General features: G+C 36.1%; 1 protein-coding gene across 2 annotated transcripts; it reads left to right on the top strand.

The window, feature by feature from the left end:
- Nucleotides 1–9,628: 9,628 nt before the first annotated feature.
- Smp_066010.1 (putative cytochrome b5) lies at nt 9,629–22,494 on the top strand (the record flags this gene model as incomplete). 2 transcript variants are annotated; one of them, XM_018789466.1, is made up of 5 exons in its annotated part: nt 9,629–9,815; nt 12,254–12,382; nt 12,425–12,489; nt 13,495–13,579; nt 22,201–22,494. In XM_018789466.1, the coding sequence occupies 4 exons, from the start codon at nt 9,699–9,701 to the stop codon at nt 13,508–13,510; spliced, it is 327 nt and encodes a 108-aa protein (XP_018654906.1). In that variant the 3' UTR covers nt 13,511–13,579; nt 22,201–22,494. The 2 variants fall into 2 exon arrangements, with proteins under 2 accessions (XP_018654906.1, XP_018654905.1); XM_018789465.1 differs by lacking the exon at nt 13,495–13,579 and having other exon boundaries at nt 9,699–9,815; nt 22,201–22,481.
- Between the last annotated feature and the right edge of the window lie 965 nt (nt 22,495–23,459).

The following is a 23,459-nucleotide window of genomic DNA, read 5'->3' as shown; positions in this document are numbered from 1 at the left end:
GTGATTGTGACGGAAACCAGGTTACCACATAATTCCCGTCCAACCCAAGTAAGCCCTATCCACATCGTTGGACAACAGTTAGATTGTTTCGAAAGGAAGCCAATGCCATTTTAACTCAAAACTTTAGGGAGGGATAAGTTATTCTCACAATATCTTCTTCATAAGGAATCTGGCAATCACTTATGGTCTCACTTTCAGAACAACACTTCCACTACTGAGACACTCTTATGTTCATTGGTGCAGAGTGTTCATCTAATAGTGCTTAGATTTCAGTCAAGTAATTTTCGGAACTTCGGTTCATATTTTCTAAAAGCGAAAAGACATTATGAGGAAACCAGATTTCACGACAGTGTAAACAGCTCTAAATCGAAGAAATATGACGACAAACCCAGTTAAGCGTATCGAAAAGGTTATTTATGCGCTATGAATCCTGCTTGGCAATATGAGAAACTATAAGAAGCAACTTATGCTGGAGTATTAAATGAATAGATATTATTACAGATGAAAAATACCGTACCTGGAAATACTTCCTCCTACCGATACAGTCGTAAAAGTTTGAGTTCGATGGCTAAGAGCTGGCCGATAATCTCCTATTAGGATTGAAATGCTTTTAGTATGATATTTATTCACTTGTTTATTTCATTTAGATGTTGCATTTAATATAATCCCATATCTAATGGTGGTAGATTCATGTGTTGAAATTAGTACCTGTCTCTACCATTGTCCCAAACATGGTGTAATAAACCTAAGACAACCACTTCAAAGCCTCTTCATGCCAACTGAACGAGGGGTAAATACGGTTTCAGTTCAATCACCATTACAATAGCAATCTTGTTATGCTGATCGGCAAAAAGTATAAAAATCCTGCCAACTCAGGAATAATATCCTGACAAAATCTTTCATAAATCTGATAAGTCAGAAGGGAGCGGTCAACTTTTCAAAAACAATAGACGTTTCTAGCAATCGGGACATCAAGTATCTATCCCACCAGTGTTAGATTCACAATACTAAATCCATCAACAATATGGCAGTTATTAGAATTCAAATTTTTTGATAAAGTCAGAGCTAAGTGGCACTCGAAACCCCAACAACATCTACGAGTTGACCACGCTTCAGAAAATGTTAGTACTATAACAGTAATTGCAAACAAAGCAAAGGAGAAGCAAAACATGTGTAGATGCAGTCAACAATAGAAGAAATGAGATATGTAAAAAAAACAAGGGAATACTCACGGGTGAAGATATGTTCAGTGAAAGTTTTCAGTTATGATTACGACATGCAAACGGATTCTATATAACGTGCCCATTCAGTTCCCATATTAACATTTGAAATAAAATACAACCTTAAATGATGAATAAAAATAGAAGACATAAGATCACTAGGATATCTTAATGGATCTAGATCCTGGTCTGCATTAGAATGCTTATCTACCTTTCTGGAACAATAGACCTAATCTAATATCTTAGACTTGCTATTTTATGACTACCCAACTTACATAATCTTACGCTAACGTCACGTCATCATCATAAAGACCCACCCTGTGAGAACTTTTGAAGTGTACATTCTAAATGATAGTATAATGACATGTTTATTATGACAGGAATAGATCTGTAGGACTAGGAAAATATCACTGCTCTTCAGCCAATTCATTCATATGCATGTCATTGAATGCCAAGAAGTTTACTGACCGTCATTATAGTCAAGGAAAACAAATGAGTATCAATCAGTTGCATTCCATGGACTGGCCCATACTTCAGTCGTCGCATTCTGTTTCCTCTACCTATTCTTCTGAATATATTTGTATAATGGAAATTATTTTCGTTTTATAAGGTCATCAATATAGCATGATAATATATTTCTGCCAGGACAGAAGTAATTAACAGTACATTCGTGCAGATGTCTTGGGGCGTTAGTGATTAGGTTTATGCCTTAGTGTTACACTGAGTGCAGTCTTCAAAATATTTTCTAAGGTGGCATCGCGCCCATGTTACTCACTAGATCCAAGCTCGACATAATTGGGTTAGAATTCTGGTCGTGCTAAGTATTTATACAATACAACTTTTTAAATTTATAGTTGTTATAAAGTGGATTTGTAGAGCGCTTGGTGTGGGCCATAACATTGAGGAAACGCGTACGTTAAGTTTGTCACGGGCGTCAGAAGCTCTATAGCTGTGCCCTCAGAGCAAGATTATGAAAAAAAGAGGAACAAGGGCGAAGCAAAGCACTTGGATATGAACGCTAAACAATACTTAACATTTTGTAGTGGAACAGACAGAGATATGATAAATTATTAGATAAAACTCATACTAGCTCTTACTACTGAGTTTAAATGTGATTAGATGCAATTCTTCAAATGACTATAGTGTAAAGTGCAGGTTGCCGATTAAAGTATAGGTGATAAGAAGGGTACAATGCAAGATAAGCGTTTACCGAAAAAGGCAGAAAAGTGTAGGAATACAATAGTTATAGATAAGACAATATGTGATGAAATGAAATTAATGAAAAGTTAACATGGCGGATTAATGAATGGTCTTTTCTTGTTGTAAACTTGGAAAGCTTGTTTGTCTGCAGTGTATCCGTGAGTCACTGTCCTTTTAGTGTGTTTCATGTAAAACTGAAAAAGGAATGCGGACTACATTTCTCAAGCACCGTGCAACTTGACGTCATCGGTAATTCTCCTGAGTGAATGAATGTTGTAAACTGAGTTTTCTGCACCAGAGCACTCCCATGCGTTAGAAGAAAATTATTCCGATCTTTCCCAACACGTTCACTCTAACTGCTACATAACTTGGGATGGGATAATAAATATGTTGAAGTAGCTAACTGCTGAAAATTTAGGTAAAGCGTTGAAGGCGGTACAACTTTTAGCATAGCCATCCCTAAATACAAAAGAAACAGACGATAATCCGTTGCTCCATAGACAAAACCGCCATCGAAATTATCAAATTTTCTCTGAAAAAGTGATTTCAGAATAACGCAAAAGTAACTCATCTATAACCATTATTACAGTCTTTGAAATAAATTTGTTTCTCTTGCGATAAATCTGGCTATAAGGTAATTAAATTCTTAAGGACGCATAAGTTTACTGAATGCATAATATCTGGAAGGAAAGTTTTTGACATGTTAATACCATTCCAAGATTGTAGATAGCCTAACTCTGTTGACCAAAACTTCCATCACTTTGTACTTAACGTTGGCGTAAGCAGATGCATCGCATATCATGGCAACTTGTTACAGGGTTAAATTTCTTTTAAATCTAAGGCAGTAAACTCCGATTTTCAGCTGATCTTTCAGTTTGGAAACTGTGTCGTCTAAAATATACCAAAATTTGCAGGTTTAGTGTTCTTGTCAGAAGAGTGAGCTGAGAAAACATCTCAATGTTTAGGAACGACAGTGCAGCCTAATATAGGCCATAGTTGTTCATTCGAACTACCACGAAAGACAGCCCATCTGAAATCATTTGCAAAAGTATGCAATCATTGTTCTACATATTTAAGTACATTGGTTCGCAGTTTTGTGCGGTAATACATGCCACTGGCAATAAACCACGGCTTCACCATTTCATATTTTTTTCAACACTTCTGACATTGTTAAGCAGGTGTGGCAAGTGCTTAGGCAATGCGTTGAGGATGGGATCAGCTTTTTTGCTGTGACGTCTCCTCCTTTCATAATTTCCCAAACAAGCTCATCCACCTTCTTAATAGATTGAGATTTCTATGTCAAGGATCTTAAGTCTGGAGATACTAAGATTGGAAATTGATGAATTACGTTTATGCTGCTTAGCATTGATGCCCGAAGGTCTTGGGAGAGTGTGGTTCCTGGACGATACGGATAGCAAAAACCACCAGCATATGTTGTTGTCGTGTGACCTGGTAAAGCGGTTACCTTAGCCGACCTAGAAAAAAGTTACTGCCATTCATGCCTTCAGTTTCAAGTTGTTCTCCGAAAGCAATGCTAATTTTTTGACAATCCTGATTTTCACCCTATTCCATCTCCGAATGTACATTGTTCTATGACTACTGAGGACGTTGCACAAGATAACAGTTACTCCACATCTCTCAGCTTTTGACTCACAGTCACAGAATTCATGTCTATACGGTGAACAAGTAACCTGTTGTGTCAATAAAACAACACAAAAACACCTAATTTACATGCATAGCATAGGGTTCGTGATTGTTACAAGTCACATTGAACCACTTGAGTTAAGTAAAAAGGAACAAATTGTAGGCATACTGTGATTTTCAACTACATTCAAGATAATGTTACATAATGAGTACTATTTTCAATGTTGCGTCAGCTAAATTTCCACAATTATTACAATATATAGGCAAACTTTGAAAGGTTTATTTCCGTTCGGTGTGTCTTCGAATTTACCCTTTCCTCAGGTGTTTCCCCCTAATAGCCTACATCCTGGGTAAAATGTATATATTCGCCCAAAATTAACACTTTGTTCTCCATTGTTTTATTTTTCGTTGTTTGGGGATGTGTATAGATTAGTCAAAAAAAGAAGTCAACAGTACGGTAACGAGTGAAAAACAGAAGAAGATTGAGGAGAAATGGGCAGATTAAGTCCATGATGATCTCTGATATGTATTACGGGAAATACGGTGTTTGGATACTGCTATGTGGTAGTGAAAGTGAAATATGACTGGTCGCTGAGCGTTAACAAACAGGCACTCGGTCTACTGACTACAAAATATGTGTTTTCCTCTCCTGTCATTGATTTCTATTCCGGACTCATCAAAATAGAATACTTGTAGTTTTGTGAAATAAATTATTATCTGTTGTTATTATGATTCTCTATTCTGGTCTATGAATCCTGGATCTAATATAAAGTTAGTAGCCTGATTATCACAATAACGTATTATCGTAGTATACTTGAACGAGAGAAAAGTGGTTTAGACCATCCGTTATATCAAATACTCAAATTATATTTGGCTTTATCCGTAAAATCCATCGCTGCTCATTTTCTGCTATTAGTGGATATTTTTCAGAGTATTTGTCTAGTTTATGTTGTACTGTTTTTCGCTTGGAAAGTAAAATCAGTACCATTGAGTAGTTACGTCCTTTCAGACCATAAGGAACCGTAATCAAACAAAGTGTTCTACCCCACAGACATGGTAAGAAACGCCACCTTCCCTCCATTTTGGATTCTATTGCGTATTCCGATCGTGTTTTAGTTTAAACTCTATATTGCAAACCATGCTAAAGGCAGTGTCTTCACTAGTTCGATGTTACAGGCTAATCAGTCTACTAACGATTCTTATTTGGGGTTAGATTAAAACTTAGTTTATCACGCTTATCAAGTTGACTAACGGTATAAATTATGAGATGCTGGTAGGAATACATGTAGTTTGAAAGTGGTGGGGATGGAACGTTGACCAGAGAATTTGAAGGAAAAAGAGTTTTGAGATGTAGAAACTATGAGAAACGCGACAAGTAGGTAAGAATACAAAACAGTTGGATGCCGACAAATATGGAATATCAGGATTTTTAGCCTGGTAGAACGTGACCTAGAAGAGACGTGCTATTGTTCAGTGCTATATGAGTTTCTAATGATCCACCGTAATTAAGCAGCATCCATAACTTCAGTACGTTATCTGGTTACCTGAAATATAAATTGCCAATGGATGTGGAACTTTGAAAAAAATTACGCAAATTTAAACCCTGATGAAACTCATAATCTGAGTGCAAGGACTGGGAGCATAATTGCATGTGTTGCACCACTTCGGCATACACATATTAGTTGCAACGGGAGTACGATATATTCCTGATTGGTCAGCAGTTTCTTGAGATAGGTCTATGTATTAGGAAGTTCATAAAATTTTATCTCGGGTTTGGGTGGGAGTTCCAGGAATAGTTGACAAAACTCTTTGGAGTCTAAGAACAAAATTACTAGTCTTTTGAACTTGATGTGGGTGTTATAGCTGTGGATTGGTGATAGCACCACGCTTTAAAATAAACTAAACAATATCGTAGAAAACCTTCAGTGCATTGGTTCTCGACGCCTTACAGTAAATAGTACATACACGTTCCTTAGGAGTCTGTAATCAGAATCATGGATCATAATTGGGCGAGACGTTAAAGATGAATGATCATACATTATTTTGAAGAAAAAACTATCTTTTTAGCCGACGGTGCCGCGAATTTTCTAAGGATAGGCGTTTACATCAAGCTGTGTAGTCAAGGCTGGAACCATCAACCCTTTCTTTTGTTGGATCTCGCCCAGGTTGTTGACACATATTCGCCTCTTATTTTAATTCTTCTTCGCCAAACACCTGGTATACTAACGTTATTGCTTCTTCGATCTGCTCCCAGTTGCCCTCCATAACAGTCTCTTCTTCCAGAACCCTTTTCAAGACTTGAAATTTGTTTCTGAAAGCTATGCTGAGCTCCCTGAGTCTGTTGGTATCTCAGAAGGAGGCTGTTTCTAACTCTAGTAGAGCCACTTGTTCAATTGTCTAATACTTCATTAGTTCAAATTTTTTCATGGGCACCACCAAGTAGTGATCTGAAGCTGTATCATTTCTTCTTGCATCTTTTATGAACTTTCTGGATTTTATATTTATCCACATGTGATCGGTCCTGTTTTCTGAAGTGTTTTGGCCAAACCGGTTTAGTTTAATATATGCATTTGAGTGTGGAATTACTGCCTCATGTGATCAGACTGAAAACACTGATATTCATCTGTCTCTCACGATTCGCGTTTTGTTCTTCTAGTACATAGCATAACATAATGCCTTCATGCCTGGTGATTTCCATCCTAACCTTGGACTTTAGGTTTCTAACAAGGATGGTGAGGTTCCTTCTAGCAGCTGAGTAATCATGGTATTATTTTGTACCAACAGCAGCCATATATCTATATCGTTTCTCAACCGCCACCATCAACGGTGACACGCAGCAATTTTTACTTCATTTTTAATTACATAACTAACCACCAGATTGCTCATTCCAGTTTTAGTAAAACTGACCCTTTGATCTATAAACTAGACACTACTGGTGTTATTTCCTGTCCACAACTTTGTGTCATCTTGTTTCCATTACTCTTAACCATTTTTAAGTGTGATAACGCAAGCGTCGGAAAAATGCGCTAACGTTTAAGCAGTTTCATAAGTCCCAGTGTCTCTACGATGTCTTATTTGTTGTTTAATCTTCATCTGGTTATTCACAAACTTCTGTTTTTATAAAAATCACATATGTATCATGACATACGACGGAAAGATAACTACCCTACTTACATGTAACAGTTCGGCCTGCCTGTAAATTAAAGTGCATCTTATGCAACGTACTGCCTTTTGGCAATGGGTAATTATATAGGCAAATGATCAGATCAATGTCTTGGACCACATTGCTAAAGTTGATGTCATATGTTTTAAATTTTCCAGGAGTTGTGTTCGGGTAAGTCATCCTTATCTTACTAATAAGCTCAAAAAGTGGTTACCCAGTCACGATTGGTTGACTGGTTGTCATAAGTAAATAGTCAGCAATTTATTATCACAGGAGACTGTTTTTCCTGGCCACAGTATTCTTGCATGATGCCCCCAAGGTCTGGCATCGGGATTTTCGATTTTCGCAGTTTATATGTTTGTGGCCCTGAATCTGAGCACAGTTAGATTGTTTCTAATTGTTATTGATATATATATATATATATATACATAGTCAATCTTCGTATATAATTATCGACTTATCGCTTTAATGAATAACGGAAATAAACAAGTCAAATGCGAGAATGGATGTTGGAATACGTATATTTTGTACACTCGTTGATCTGGACAGATACTCTGAGGGACGAAGCGAAGGAAGCGAAGAGAAGTGGCGCGCAGTGGAGAAGGCATGTGAGCGAACTCCTTTTGACCAAGTTTTATCAATATTTATAGACATAAAAATGAGTTATAGACATGTGATGAGTAAGATAAGAAATTCACACACATACGCTCATATAAAAACAGTCAAGGTGGATAAATGAATAATTGATAAGGTCATTACGTGACTGAAGAAGAATGGATAGGCTGGCCTGTCCAGAAGCTGGAGTAAGCTGTATGGGCCTAACAAAGTAACCGACACTAAAGTATAAATAATCCTCTCCAGCTCGTGCCGTTCAACATCACTCTCCCGGGATAATATTAACCTGTAGAGAGAATTTCAACATTAGAGTTAGAGTGACACTGAAGGAGGATTGCACTTACTGCATATTCGGGCAGATAGCAACGAAGTAAATTTTGATCACACAAAATCAAAATTAAAGCGAAAAGGTCGCAATAAATAGAACTTGACAGTACTACTACCCATATCTCCTGACTTAGTGATTCTAAGGCTGATTAGGTCCGAAGTTAAGGCCGGTTTATTTCAGGGTTTATTTCAGTTAAAGGTTAAAGTATTGTAATGAAAGAAACCTAAACTGACTAGGTGTCATGAGAAATACTCAACAAGGCACACGCGAACGTGATTTTGTGATAATGCATGACTGAAGGCTTGTAGCTGACAGTTTTTCCAGTATAACTAGTAAAGGTAGGGACTACTAGCATAGTGTCACGTGACAGTTTGATTTAGATATTTATTTACCATTGCGAACCCATCTGCTGGATGACATCTAGACTTCTCAAGGCAAATTACGCAGAATGCGTGACTAAACTTCAGAAACTTTCTCAATATCAGTGCAACTAGGTAGAAAATACGAATGGTGAACAGCATGATGCTCCATCCACCACTTCCTGGCAAATTTCAGTTTCACTTTCCCGACAACTGAAAAGAACCTACGTGCTATTATTTCTGATGCTTTCAGTGTATCGACTCATTGACACTTTGAGGCCAGTAATGCCTACTCACTCTTGGGGCCTCCCTACAGAACAGTCGAAGATCTGACTCTGGAGTTATCCAAACTGCTTTCAACGTCTACTTTATTCTGTCCGGAAAAAAACTTGATTTGTGCCTTTGGCTTCGGTTGCTTGAAATTTCTTAACGTAAAGTCACTTAACTATAGAGGCATAAAGAGGGATATAGTTACAGTGCATCATACTGCCCGCAGTCCTCTCCCTCTAAATAGGCTACTTATTTGCTTTAGTAGTAAACCACTTTTATGAGGACGTGCACTCAAGACAACACAAAAGATGCCAAACAAAAATCTGCGTCAACTTTCGATTCAACCAGTTATGTTATGGCACTCTCTACCAGAAGCTGTAGAGATGACACTCCCTGCTAATTCCTCCAAAAGAAGTCTTGACCATCGCTTTAGTTCTGTAGATATTAGGAGGGATTATTGTAAGTTGTGCTCCTCGATCTCTTCTATTTCTAAGTTGTTTCGCCTTTCAACTTCTAAAGGGAATATAACAAGAGTCTTACGTTTCTATAACCAAGGTCAAACCCAATCTATCCAGGCATGAAACCATAGGAACAAACAATTAATTGACTAAACCTGTCAAGAAAAGCTAAGCTGAACATCATAAATAAACGACCTAGGCAATATTTCAACTCGACGGTTCAAAATAAAAGATAAAAGGGTCAACCTGGTCATTCTAGGAAAAAAAAAATGTGTTTGCACCATTTATTCATTATTTCAATCTTTATCGCCACTTGAGTTTAACTATTTAGTGGGAATATTTGACATGACTAGGTCATTTAAGTGGTGATTTTTGAACTAGAGACACGGTGAATCTAAGTTTCCATCTATCTAGTTTCCGTTATTAACGCATGACTCCTTGATGTCGTCTGAGGTTAAGGTTTTTACTCTTGAAGATGTCAGAAAACACAATAAGCCAGATGATCTTTGGATTGTGATTCACGATAAAGTATACGACTTGACAAAGTTCGCATCTGAGGTAAGACTATATACAATTACGTGTTACAACATCAATTCCGGTAGTAAGACATGTAACCTGAGTCTAAGTTTTGCCGTACTTACCTAGACAGAAACCTGCCATTCTTTCATTTCGATGTAGAACATTCTCGATCTCCAGATTTTGGGGAAAGTTTGGGTTTTTCCCAGAGGTCATATGAAAATTCGTAGTTTGGGGAAAGCCAAAATTTTTTCCTAAAAGGTTTGGGAATTTCCCCAAAATATCAAGTTATTTTGGGGAGAAACCACGGACTAGGGGAAATTTTGAGGGTTTTATCTCATTTCCCCAAAGTTTCCCCAAAACCGATAAAAATTTTCCTCAAAATCGGGAGATTTAACCGGCATATGAAGGGTAAGTTCTTTGATGTATCTCTGTATCCTTAGTTTCTAAAGCTGTCTCTGGAAACCACGTGTCGAAATAAAATAAGCTAGCATCATAATATCTAAGACCAATGTTTTTTTCACTTGGTGTGAAGTAAATATTTCAAGACAACAATTTTGAACCCTAGGATGTGTTTTTAAAGGTTTTTTTTCCACATGACGATGACAAAAAAGGCGAGACTGACCTTTGAGCCACCTAACGTGACTTTGAGAATGTCCACTTACTACGGTTAAATGAGGGCTTTAAATTAGTGTGAGGAATTGAGATTAAGATTTTGGAGCCAAGAATTTGGTTCGTATACTGTAACGCGAGTAAACCACATTATTTATGCGAAATCTGAATATAACAGTTTTAGTTGGATTTAAACCAATTTCTCGGTGATAGTATGTTACTTAATTCACTGGAAAAGTTACTTTATGAAAACAGTCCGTTCTGTCTTATTTATTTTGGTTGTCGATAAGTTACATTTCCAAACATTCTGTGTTATTTTAAGGGTGTAAAACTACAAAGTATCACACGTTTGTAGGTCAGCAGTACTTGATTACAAGTGTCTACAAAGCATTGCCAGTGTATTACGTAACCACTAACTTGGCAGTATTGGTTGGCGTATATTACTAGTTTAATATCGTAGCAGACTAGAAAGGTTGTTAAGTTTCAACGAAAGTAGGCTGAGGCATGTCCTACGCATTAAGCTGCCGCCTACCCCAGTACCTTACATCGACAGTGTAGTTTGTATAAAACTAAAGGCAACTAACTGTGGTGTCAGTTAATGAAATCTTTAAATATTAACCCAAAATGTAGTGCTCACTTCTTGGTTAGGGTTAAGAAGATAACTGTTATATGCAGTTGGATACCTAATGTAGTACTTTTCATGACTACAGCTAAAAGACCTCAGCTAAGAAACTTCACATCACTTTTGTAAAAAATGTACTCAAAAGCTACAACCGGATCGTCACTGGCTTCTATTATGAGGCATACTTAACACTATATCAAATTTTTGAGGCACATGATCTTTAGAACCCCAATCAGGGAGTCACGATAGAACAACCAATTAACTACTTTTTACTCAGTCCCAGCGTCGCAAATAAGGCACGATATAGAAGCAGCTGAGATAGGAAGTTGTAGCGATGTAAATTCACTTGTAATGATGATTGCAAGTACCGTTCGTGTGACTGGTCATGCTCAACCATTCCTTATTATGTATGCATGGGTTAGGGTACTGCCCGAATTCACGGGCTAAAGCTAGTGTTTTTCTTAAAGTGTCACTCTCTAAGCCTTTAACCAAAAGTTAGCTATAGCAAGGTAGATACACCCGTTTTTAGCCTCCCCAAGTCCTCAACATAAGGTTACCCTATGATTGAAAAACCGGCTTCGGTGGCCTAAATATACGTCACGAATGTCGTCCCCGGGACTTTCATTTCCTGCACTAATCTCTGACTCTGGGACTGAGTGCAAAAAGCAGAGATCTGGACAGGTTATGACAGCACTATACTATGAAGGAAAGCTGTATGCGATTGGCATCTGTCGGTCCACCACGAATTTCTGGCTAGAGTCTTAGTTATGGACCACTCTTGTTTGAGACATGGACCACAATAGAAACCAGTAAAGACCCATAGCTTTTTACATTCCTCTTAAAAGTGGAAGAAACTCTCTTAACTGAAAACAGTCTTTCTGGTCATACTTCTCATCTGGCTGTATGTCCTCTTATTTGTTCTTCTCGTCCACTTATTCATTTGTTTTTGATTGTTTTCTCCCTCCCTCGTCAATCTCTTCGCAGTTCGGTTTCTTTGTTTGTGTGGCGCCAAGTTGTACTGCAAATAAAATAAGTTCTATGCTTGCTTCCCTTAACAACTTTTATTCTTAGTTATCCGTTATCGCTTGTATTATTACTTCCAAGCATTCGGTTTTCCTTTTGATTTCTGTATGTTTATGTAATGTATATCAATATCAACCGGTGAAAGCTTACGTCATTTTGTGCATTTATTTGTCTGGCTGTCTGTTTCTACAGAATTTTTACTACTTTATTTACTTCCATTTAGCATCCAGGGGGTGAAACGGTATTAGAACAACAAGCGGGGGATTACGGTACCGAACCATTTGAAGATGTAGGACACTCATCAGATGCTCGCGAAGTTATGGAGCAATACTATATAGGTGAAATAGCGCCTGTACGTCTGTTTTTTGATTATCTAGTTTGTTTTTTCTTCCAGGCCGACCGTGAACGAAAAAGTAAATTCACCTCTTCATTCACACTAAAGAAAATAGATGACTTTAGGTAACATTTCCTCGAATTAATGATAATTTTTCCATATTTTTTGTCTTCACTGTATTCTGACTTATTATTAACCAGTAATTTTACAAAAATCTGAGGTCCTTCACAAACTTATCCAAAATATAATACAACCCCTTATTTAAGAACAGATATAACTGCTTATCATTGAATGCTTCATACCTTAAGATCCACTTTATCAGTCCACTCATCCTTTTTTATTATGGTAAATACAATTACCACACTAAAGATTAACTCGGCATTCTTTGTTTGGGGCGTGTTCTTATTACGTATTTTAGCAAATATCTTTTAGTTGTTCTCAATATTTAGGACTTCAAAGGGACACAATTAAAAGTCAAACTAGCTTTGTTTGATTTATGATTCCTCTGTTGTACTGGTGTTTGGATTTACTATGACAGTATGCGACTTCATTCTCCGTACTTATTCTTACTCTTATTTGCGACCATTGAGTCACACTGCTTTTCCGAATGTTTCAATATGGCTGAAAATTAAGTGTACACATTGATGTCATTTAATTGTCCTAAATTTAATAGACTGCTTTTTAAATAAGCACCAATGCTACCTGGAATTAAGTTATGATATACCGAGCAATTATCGAGGTTGATAACTAATCACGTAAGCATTAATAAGTTAAACATGTGAACTTGTATGAAAGTTGATGTATATTGGTGAATAAGATTATAAATCTGCTTCGATTTAAGTAGTCAGATATATACTTTAAAATCTTATATAAGTCAGCTTAAGTGCTTATTGTATAGACTACAGTTTAACTGCTTTTCTCAAATCATGTTATGATTTTTGAGTAGATGCAGTAATCGTCACAATTATATTGTGATTCAAAATAAAACATCCTCTTAAAATGATCTCTTACAGTTGTAATGTGACATACATGGATAAAGATAGCACGTGTCTTAAATGCATTAAAATACTGGAAATTCCATATATGGGCTAATCACTGAATCCCTTAAATTTCTGTTCCTAAAAATATAGAGATGATGGAATTTAATTGAATAATGGCAAAGTCATTTACTTGCACTGGTATACCTTACTACTTGATAATACCGTAGTAAAAGGCGTAAGTCATTATCATAAAGCACATCTTTCAAAAATTATCGAGCAGTGTAGCTTTCACTAATTTCTCTAGTGTTGTCACTCAGTTGTTTCATAATACATTACAATTAATTGAGTAATAGTCAGATTCTTAGAAAATAATAGTTCCAAAAGATAACTGTTGTATTCATACTTGATAAGTTCCTCTAGGTAAACGTTTTACTGACTCTAGTATTTTTATTCAATGCATGCCATGTTTAAGTTTTAGTTTATCTCTATTACTCAGAATATTTACTATCATGTTTTTCTAAAGTAGTGATATTAATACTATCTAAAGCCATCTTGTGAGTACTTGGAAGTTAAATTACTCTCAAATTAGTATGCCGGTTCAAAATTGCCATTTATTTAAGTATGTAGGATTCCTTCCCTCAGGGTGATTTACATAAACGAATGTAACCGTCCTGTTTCTATAAATAGGTTATCGTACGCATCTTTACTGAATTTTATGAAGTAAGATTATCATGTCTCTAGGACTTGCACAACTATCCTTAATTGTAAAAGTACAAAAATGTTCCCATTTTTCTACCTGGATTGAATGTGTTACTCCCCCCTAATTATCGAATGGAAAGATAAAGAAAGACTTCCATTGACTTTTATTGAATGCATGGTTGTCATATATTTTTAGCAGTATATGAGGCTTGGGTACATATGAATAGCAAGTGATTCTTCATGTACAGATCAAGTTAGTCGTGCTCCAGTTACTTAAAGTAAAAAGTTAATAGAAGTGTAATAAAGATAAACTTGTAATCAAGGAGCATCAAATAATATTAGATCTTTGAGTCCTCGGTCAAACTATTCGAGGTGGGATAGGTCATTTCATCTGGTTCCAGCACAACATAGAACAAGATAATCTCTGATGTATATTGACTAAAAGTTTGTAAGATGGTTAGAAATAGCATTAGCCAACAATATAAAAAGATTGTCGTGGGAACGTCGATGATCAGTGATGCTGTCTCTGAGAAAGATCAGTCATTGATATCGTTTTCAGATAGGCGTTTGGAACATTAAGTAACGTGTTTTGGGGAACAGTTCAAGGAGTTCGAATCTATTCTCCATTTTTATGTGATCTAGCTTTAATCTGAAATCGACTCTCTAAAATCTACGAAATAGAAATCATAACAAACTTTAATCAAGGTTGTCAACAGTAATTGATTGTTTTTCTTTGGAAATAATGGTCAGGAATCGCTAGTCAAATTATTTATTTATTTAAACACATAAATATTGGTACAAGGAAGCACCAGATACATATGCGCCATACAAATCTCATTCGATTTGCTTGAGGGCTGTGATACTGCCCAGGTGCCCAAACTAAAGCAGGTGGTTTTCTTAGGGGGCCACACCCGGAGCCTTTGACCGAAAGATCTGATCCACAAGGCAGTGGAGCATCGTGAGGAGATGCAGTCCCATGGTAGCCGGTGATCAACGATTGATTCGTACGCCATTTGTTCTCTCAGGATACTGGAGCCCATGTGCACCATTGGTTTGGAATCAGGGTTTTCCAACTCCCCTAGGTGGACTCGCCATGTCCACCGGCCCGGTTAGAGCGCCGGACATTCGCTTTTCGTCCTCTCAATTTCGTAAACAACACCCCCGCCACGAGAAGGCAGTGAGTAGGACTTCCCTGACAGAGGCTATATATTCGCTGGCCATGTGAGAGCATTTCGAGAGGGGGAGTGGACTCTCCCCACTCTCGACCGTACCAGGGCATTTGGGGGCTTAGGTTAGGATACGGAAATCAGAAATAGCCCCAGTATTATAATTTCGGTTGTTGATCACTTAAGATTATATTAAAGGAATAAGAAATCCTTCATGTAGTATTCCGAATCCTCTGGTCTATAACCATTAGACGTCTTAGATAGATTCACGATTCTATTATTTGCTTTGTGAATGTTGCTATCAATGTAATTTAGCAGACCTAAACTCCTCTTCACTGGGTTAAAGTAATTAGTCTTGTAACAGTTACATAGTATGCACTTCCTGTTACAGTCCTCTTGTTTACCTTTTTAAAGTCACCTGATTACTTATGAATCGTGGAAATGCATGATTGTATAAGTAAACAAGATGTAACTAGCCCATAGATAAATAATCTTCAAAAAGTAGTTACATTTTACTGTTAATTTGTGAAGTGCAAACTACGCAACTGGGCTGCATATGATTGTTGCGACCAATGGTTGGAGACATTAAGTGACATAGCTCAAAATCGATCGGAGTAGCGCAGATGCATCCACTCTACACTATCTTTCAGACCCTGAATTTTGAAATTATTTTATACCTTTTATTCCTCTTATTAATGCTTTCCTTTTGAATCATATTTTCTACCCTTGATCATTTTTTATTATCACTGATATTACTACTGCCTTTCCTACCTTGGTTTTTATCTTGATGATTTTTTTCGTGTGTGTATTGTTTTGGTGTGATGACTTAAACCGAAGCACATATAGACCAGGTTCTACTTTGTTTATGACTGACTAACTGATATCTTAGTTTTCGTGTGGATTGCTTCTTAGTGGTTGTAAACATCATCATTGATGGTGAATGTGTTTAGTGTGTATTAAGATTAGGTTTGACAGACGAATCAGTTTTTGAGTTGAATAGGCTTACTGCCCAAATGCACTGTTAGGATAATTTAGAATTATCACCCGGTATACTTTGGATTTAAGGACCGGAGTCAGACAAGGCTGTTTACTCTTCCCCTTTCTCTTTCTTCTGGTGGTTGACTGGATTATGAGAACCTCCACATCGAAGGGTAAACACGGAATACAATAGACAGCTTGGAATCAATTGGATGATTTGGACTTCGTAGATGACCTGGCCCTTCTATCCCATACACACGAACAAATGCGGATGAAGACAACTAGTGTAACAACAGCCTTTGTATCAGTGCACCTCAACATACACAAAGGAGAAAGCAAGACTCAAATACAACACGGAGAATACAAATCTAATCACACTTGGTGGAGAAACTCTGAAAGATGTGGAATCTTTCACGTACCTCGGTAGCAACATCTTCTATGAACAAGGAGGATCTGATACAGATGTAAAGGTGAGGATTGGCAAAGCAAGTGCGCATTCTTACAGTTGAAGAATATTTGGAACTCAAAACAACTGTTTGCAAGCCGACATCAAAATGAGAATCTTCAATACGAACTTCAAAACAGTTCAACTGTACGGAGCTGAAACTTGGAGAACTACCACAACCACCATCAAAAGAGTACAAGTATTTGTATACAATTGTCTACGTAGGATGCTGAATATCCGTTGATTTGATACCATCAGCAACAGCCTACTGTGGGAGAGAACAAAATAGCCTCCAGTTGAGGAGGAGATTAGGAAAAGTTGAAAGTGGATAGGACATGCATTACAGAAATCACCAAACTGCATCACGAGGCAAGCGGAAAAGAGGAAGGCCAAAGAACACACTGCGTCGGCAATCGGAAGCAGACATGAAAAGGATGAATACAACTGGAAAGAGCTGGGAAGGGTTGCTTGGACAGGGTTGGATGGAGAGTGCTGATGGGCGGCCTATGCTCCTCCACGAGGGGTAACGCGTAAGTAAAGTAAAGTAAATAAGTATATTTTGGATTCCCTTTTAGGTCAGACGCATTTATGGTTTTGTTTTAGTTTGTAGAATGTAAACGGTTTAGCTTGGTTGTCACTGGTTTGTATAATTATCTATCGACAATAAAATTATACATTAGCACCAATCGATATATCGCAGATAATATAATAATAAGATTACTTAACGGCCCCTAGAATTATAATGTACTGAATATGTAAGTCATAAAAGTTGTGGATTTCTGTTAGTCAGTTATAATCAATGTACAACTTGATAGGAATGTTGATTTACCCAAGATGTCAAGTCAGCTCAACATACCAAGTCCAAATTAACAAAATAAATAGTAATGAAGCTGAATTACTTGTATTAATATTGGTATGAAAGACTGTACATATGAAATATGGTTCAAAAAGAAGACAAAATAATAAAAATTAGAAAGTAATATTGAAACCCAGGATTCAGAATAAAGGTTTAAGATGAATACATCTCCATCAACGAGGCTAATTTCTAACCATATCATTTAGGGTCTGCAACCAATGATCAACATTTCCAGGATGTTTGGGATGCGTTTCTCCCCATCCAAATGTAAATTGTTACTCCAGGACTGGCCTGCGTCAACACCCGAACTAAGGATAGGGAGTGAAGTAGTCGAACGCGTCGACAACTTCACTTATCTTGGAAGTCTAATCAGCCCTAATGGGTTGGTGTCTGACGAAATCTCTGCACGGATTCAAAAAGCTCGTTTGGCTTTTGCCAACTTACGTCACCTATGGCGTAGACGAGATATCCGTCTATCAATTAAGGGACGAGTATACTGCGCATCAGTTCGTTCTGTTCTACTTTACGGCTGTGAAACATGGCCATTAAGAGTAGAAGATACTCGCAGGTTACTAGTATTTGACCACAGATGCCTTAGAAATATTGCTCGCATCTGCTGGGATCACCGGGTAAGTAATAGTGAGGTTAGACGCAGGGTATTAGGGAACGATGGTAAATCAGTTGATGAGGTGATGAATCTTCATCGACTGAGATGGTTGGGCCATGTGTTACGTATGCCTGAACACCGATTACCACGACGCGCTATGATGACTAGTATTGGGGACGGTTGGAAGAGAGTTAGGGGCGGCCAAACCAAAACATGGCATCAGTGCTTGAAGTCACTAACTTCTAGTCTGAGCCATGTTGGCAGATGCAGACTACCTGGTTGGGGTCCGCGTGACTATCGTAACCAATGGTTGGAGACTCTGTGTGACATGGCTCAGAATCGATCACAATGGCGTAGGTGTATACACTCTTTATCTTCCCTTAAACCTTGAGACTAAAATTGCTTCATATCTCTCTTCCTTCCTGTACTATATCCTTATATACAACCTATAATTTATATACTACTACCAACACTAAATTAACTACTATGAATCCGGTGTTGATCTTGTTGTGCTAACGAGGTATGTCAACTTGGACCGATGCATATATGTGCCTGGTCCTACGTTGTAGCTGATTTGATTTTTGATTTTTTTGATCAACATTTCCGCACAAGTCCAAATCAGATGGTTCGCACCCACCACCACGGCTCAGAGTAACAGTTAAATATCAGTAGATTAGTTTGTTCATCAATCTTATTTTTAAGTTTACAACACAATCCACTCTGAAGTGTGAACCTTGGAATATGGGTTTTTAGATTATACAACTAGAAATTAGCTTAAATACATCTATTGGAATGATGTGGGATAATTTAAACCCCTAAGATGTTATTTTAAAAATTGTAAAGGGGCTCAGTTACGAAGTGTCGATATTTTGACAGAATATCCATCACGGCTTCGGTCTTCCATTTTTTTTCCTTTGTTTGCAATTGAGTATAACATAATCCTGAATGGAACGTCTTTTTGGTTTGATATAAAACAACCGCATTTATACTGTTTTACTCTGTGAAGCAAACTTATTAAAGATAATTTTATGTAATGTCTCAATGTTCGTCAAGTAAGATTAGGCTGAAACCTAACGAATGGTTTACCGTACCTCATCTAAAAGAACGCCTCATCGATAATTCTATAAGGTGTTGGTTTAGATCTAGTAACAGTTCATCATTAAATTCAATTTCAACAATCCCATACATTGTTCTATGAATATAATTAGCCTATGTATTTCAAGAGAGAGATATGATGATTACAGGCAAACAACATCAGGGAGGGAAATAACTCCATCCTTTCCGTATTTTTATCTTTTTCTGTGCATGCACATTTTCCCCTCTCCTTACAAAATATAATCAATACACGATAAAAATTAATCAAATCACATTGTTTTGTAAATGTATTATCAAGTCAATGATTTTTTTAAAAATATTTCTTTCGTAGTAATCTAATAACACACAAATGCATGTACAAACGCTCTCCTTGGCTTATACAATAATAATTCAATCTTGTTTTATTTATTAAAATTAATTTATGTGAATGTTTAGTCGGCTTTTATTTGGTCGATTCACTTGTAAATATCTTTCACTGAATCCCGATTTGTGTTAGCATTAGTTTGTATTAGAATTAATTTTTTTCGGTTTTGATTGGCAAAAAGCGAACAATCTCATGAAACTAAATGTAAAATTGTTTGCATGATTTTTTCCGAGAAAAAATGAGTTTTAATATCCTGAAACATCTATATTCATTTCTGACGCACATGATAACATTTCGATACGCAGTTGAGTTACATTAAAGTATGTTGCACATTTTATTTCAAATGACAATTAATGATTGGGAAGATGTTACAAGTATTATTATACGAACAGCATTTAATCTTTGTAGCCCTTAAAGAACAATTTGAAAACTCACATTCTGGTATTAGACTGTATAATCATTACCATAACAATTGATTTATCATTATTTTAGAAGTTTTATGGAGATCGTTCACTTTGAAGAACACTTCACATCAAAAACTAACTTCTACATAATCAGTAAAAAATATGAGAGTCACTACTTAGATATTTTGTTCTAGTTTCGGATTTATCAGTAATACGTCTCAAAAAAACCTTATCAGGGTTGAATTAAAGACATAAAGATCATGTAGTTAGCAAGTAGTAGTTCAACGGTCTACGTTTCTTACCTTAATCAGTTTTCAATATTCTCAGTCATTACCCAGTGGGATCCAGCTCACTTTCTGCTGCTGGGAACTCAGAAACTAAGATAATACAGATGTTTAGAGCTTGTTTGTGGACCTGAAGTTTGTCCATCATGTGGGTTATCTTCAGAATATCTTTTTGTCAATGAGGCTATAGCCATATTAAGTAAATTCAAAGCGACTTTACACTAACAACTAGTGTTTCTGATAAGAATTACAAATTATCTAGTTTTAATCTTTCTTTTCTCATTCCTTAACGTAAACAATTTTACATACAGTCATTATTTAGTAAAGATAAACATGTAGTTAGATAATAATGAAAGATACGATACTTTATATGATTGGCGTAACAAACTCTTAGTACCATTTTAATAGACGTTGTAAATACTCTCTCCCTCGGTACCGCAATTAAACTTACATCAACTATACATAAGTATTTTTATTTGTGTACCTAAAATTTACCGCTAAAATGTACCTACTAATCAGTAACAGGTTATCCATAGATATTTTTTAAAAGTGGTCTCACTGCATGTACAATCGCTTACAGCTTTGAAAAGAAAATAATTGGCTATTTAGTAGAAATAAAGAAATACACATTTTATACTGTTACTTTTAGTTAAATGATGTCAACAATCTTGCAAAAGGTAAATGCAAACTGATGTTTTTACTCTGTATAGATTTATTGTGAAGAATATATTTGAAGTATTCCTCTATGATACAATTACCATGCGTTGTACTATATTTACTCAGACTATTCGGAAAACTATAATGCCTCTTGTGTATTAGCTGTAGTTCACTTATATTTTAGAATTATTGATTAGTTAAAAAATGGAGTTTTAACTCTGTCTAGTGCTTATCACGATATAAATGTTACTATAAAAGCGTTGTTGCCACTATCTTTGATGAGTGATAACAGTTTATAAGGCATAATCTCTTGTTTTAATCAATTAGTCAGTCAATATCAACTTAGAGTTTTCGTCAAATGAGCATTGATTCCAGTTGCCGTACCATTTTAGCACGACAAGGTGAAATGAACGAGTTAAATACCAAAAGTAACCGAAATTATGTAATATCAGTGATAATGATAATGGAAATATACTTCGAAAAAGTATATGTGAAGAAATAATGAAGTCCAGAGTCGATAGGAAGATAAAGAGTAAATACATCAGCGAATTATTCCGTCGTTTACTTCATGTGTATTTGCAGTCCATATTTCAACTACAATATGCATTTCTTTTACAGTGCCGTTAAGCATAAACATAGACAAAGTAGGAATTAGTGTAATATTAATTATATAATAGTGGTCAAAATTTTGATTGGCTGCCAGGATCAAAGTTGATTAAGCGAATAGCTTCAGAGTCAAATACAAAACCAGTGAAACTACACACAAATCAAATGAGATTTGTGCAGGGCATATATATCTGGTGCCCCCTTGTACCAATATTTATGTGTTTAAATAAATAAGAAACTACAAAATAAAAGTGACAGATTATTCTTATACAATTATTTAAATCTAACAAACATTTACATTTCAAAGTGTAGTTAAAGATCATTCGTGAAATAGTAATTTTTTGAGCAGAATCTAGTTGTGTACGTATCAAACTCTTTTTTATGTGCCTACTTATTTATGTTTCCTTCCAATATTCAATTATAAAACCAAGTATATTTTAAATTCTAAACAGCTTTTGTTTATTAGCGAAAATTAAGTGAACCTATAAATGAGCTTTTATGTAATGTAATGACACAGTAATTTGATTGCACTTTTTTAGACACAAAATGTTACACTGATATTCCCCCTATTTTTTTTCCTTTATTTCTCTCTATTATTGAATAACCGATTATGTGTTAATTGTAAATATCTGAGTAGTTTTTCTATTATTTATTTGTCTTAACTCTTTTCTTTTGTTTTTCTCGCAACATTTTAGTTTCACGAGATGGTCTGGATTACTTATTCCAATTGGTGTTGTAGTAGTAGCAATCATTGTGTATAAATGTTTCGTATGAGTAAATTGTTATCTTTCTGTGTTTCTATCTACTAGTATGACTCTCCTCCGTGTTTATGTTTACACACTGTGATTTTTCCGTAAATCTTTCCTTCTGTGTTTAATATTAGTTTGTGTATTTTCTTGTTGGATTTTTTCCTCTAGTTGAATATTTGTTAATGTGCTTGTCTTAATAAAGAAAGAGACAATCAACAGTTTTTTTTATATGTCTGATAACTTCTCTTTTGTTTTAAAGTTTATGTGTATGTATTGTGTACGAGTACGCGTGTGTGTGATTGGCTGTTTGGTTTAGAGTACATATGAACGACAAACTCGAAACTACTTTAGTGCAAAAGATAGCAGTTATTCGTAATATTGATTTGTCTATAGGATTCTAGGGATTTGTGCGGACCTTTGACCTCTTGTGTTCGAGTGTCTGTTTCTGTATTAAATTAGAGAGCAAATAAAATTCAAGTATGTTAGCCCCTTTATAGTCATCCGTTTAAAGATTATGTAATTTTTGGGAACTAAAAATCATAGATGGCTGGAAGTAATCTCCGGGATACTCTAGACTTAAGTTTTATGCTAGTTAGGACTTGTTAGGAACGAGCATGCTCACTCCCTGTCGGGTTTAAACTAAAGTCACTCAGCCTTACAGTGTATGACGTTACCACTGAGTTATTCAGACCGAGATGTTTGTCAGCCGTTATATATAATGATAAGTAATGTGTTCAGTTATGTTTTGATGATTGTGGCTTTTTGATCTAGGAGTTAATTCTGTTTTATTTGTGAGTTTGTCGTAATGCAGTTTGGCAGATAAAACCATAACTAATCGCTTTGGAAATAAATGTTACCAAAATGTTATGTAGACAGTATTGGGGTCAGCTTTTGCTTCGGTTATTTTTACCTCTGAGTCACATCAAAGTTCAGATTCTGATCATTATCGTGAATTCTCCCTATAATCCTAAGAGACTTGATACAATCAGCGGATCACTTAGAGATGGGCCAGACATAATAGTTGACAATAAGATAAGTAACTAAAGTAAGATCATACACTGGTAATAAAAACGTCGAAAAGTTCAGTTTAAATCCTATCACAACTTAATTAGATTTCATTTTTTTAAAGTACGTTTCTATTTTCTTAATGTAAGTAGACTAGAACTATGAGAGGATCGCCATTGATTTAAATTATGAATCATATC

Source organism: Schistosoma mansoni, chromosome W (assembly GCF_000237925.1).
Source record: "Schistosoma mansoni strain Puerto Rico chromosome W, complete genome".
In the NCBI taxonomy this organism is placed as follows: domain Eukaryota; kingdom Metazoa; phylum Platyhelminthes; class Trematoda; order Strigeidida; family Schistosomatidae; genus Schistosoma; species Schistosoma mansoni.
This window is presented reverse-complemented; position numbering and strand designations above follow the sequence as displayed.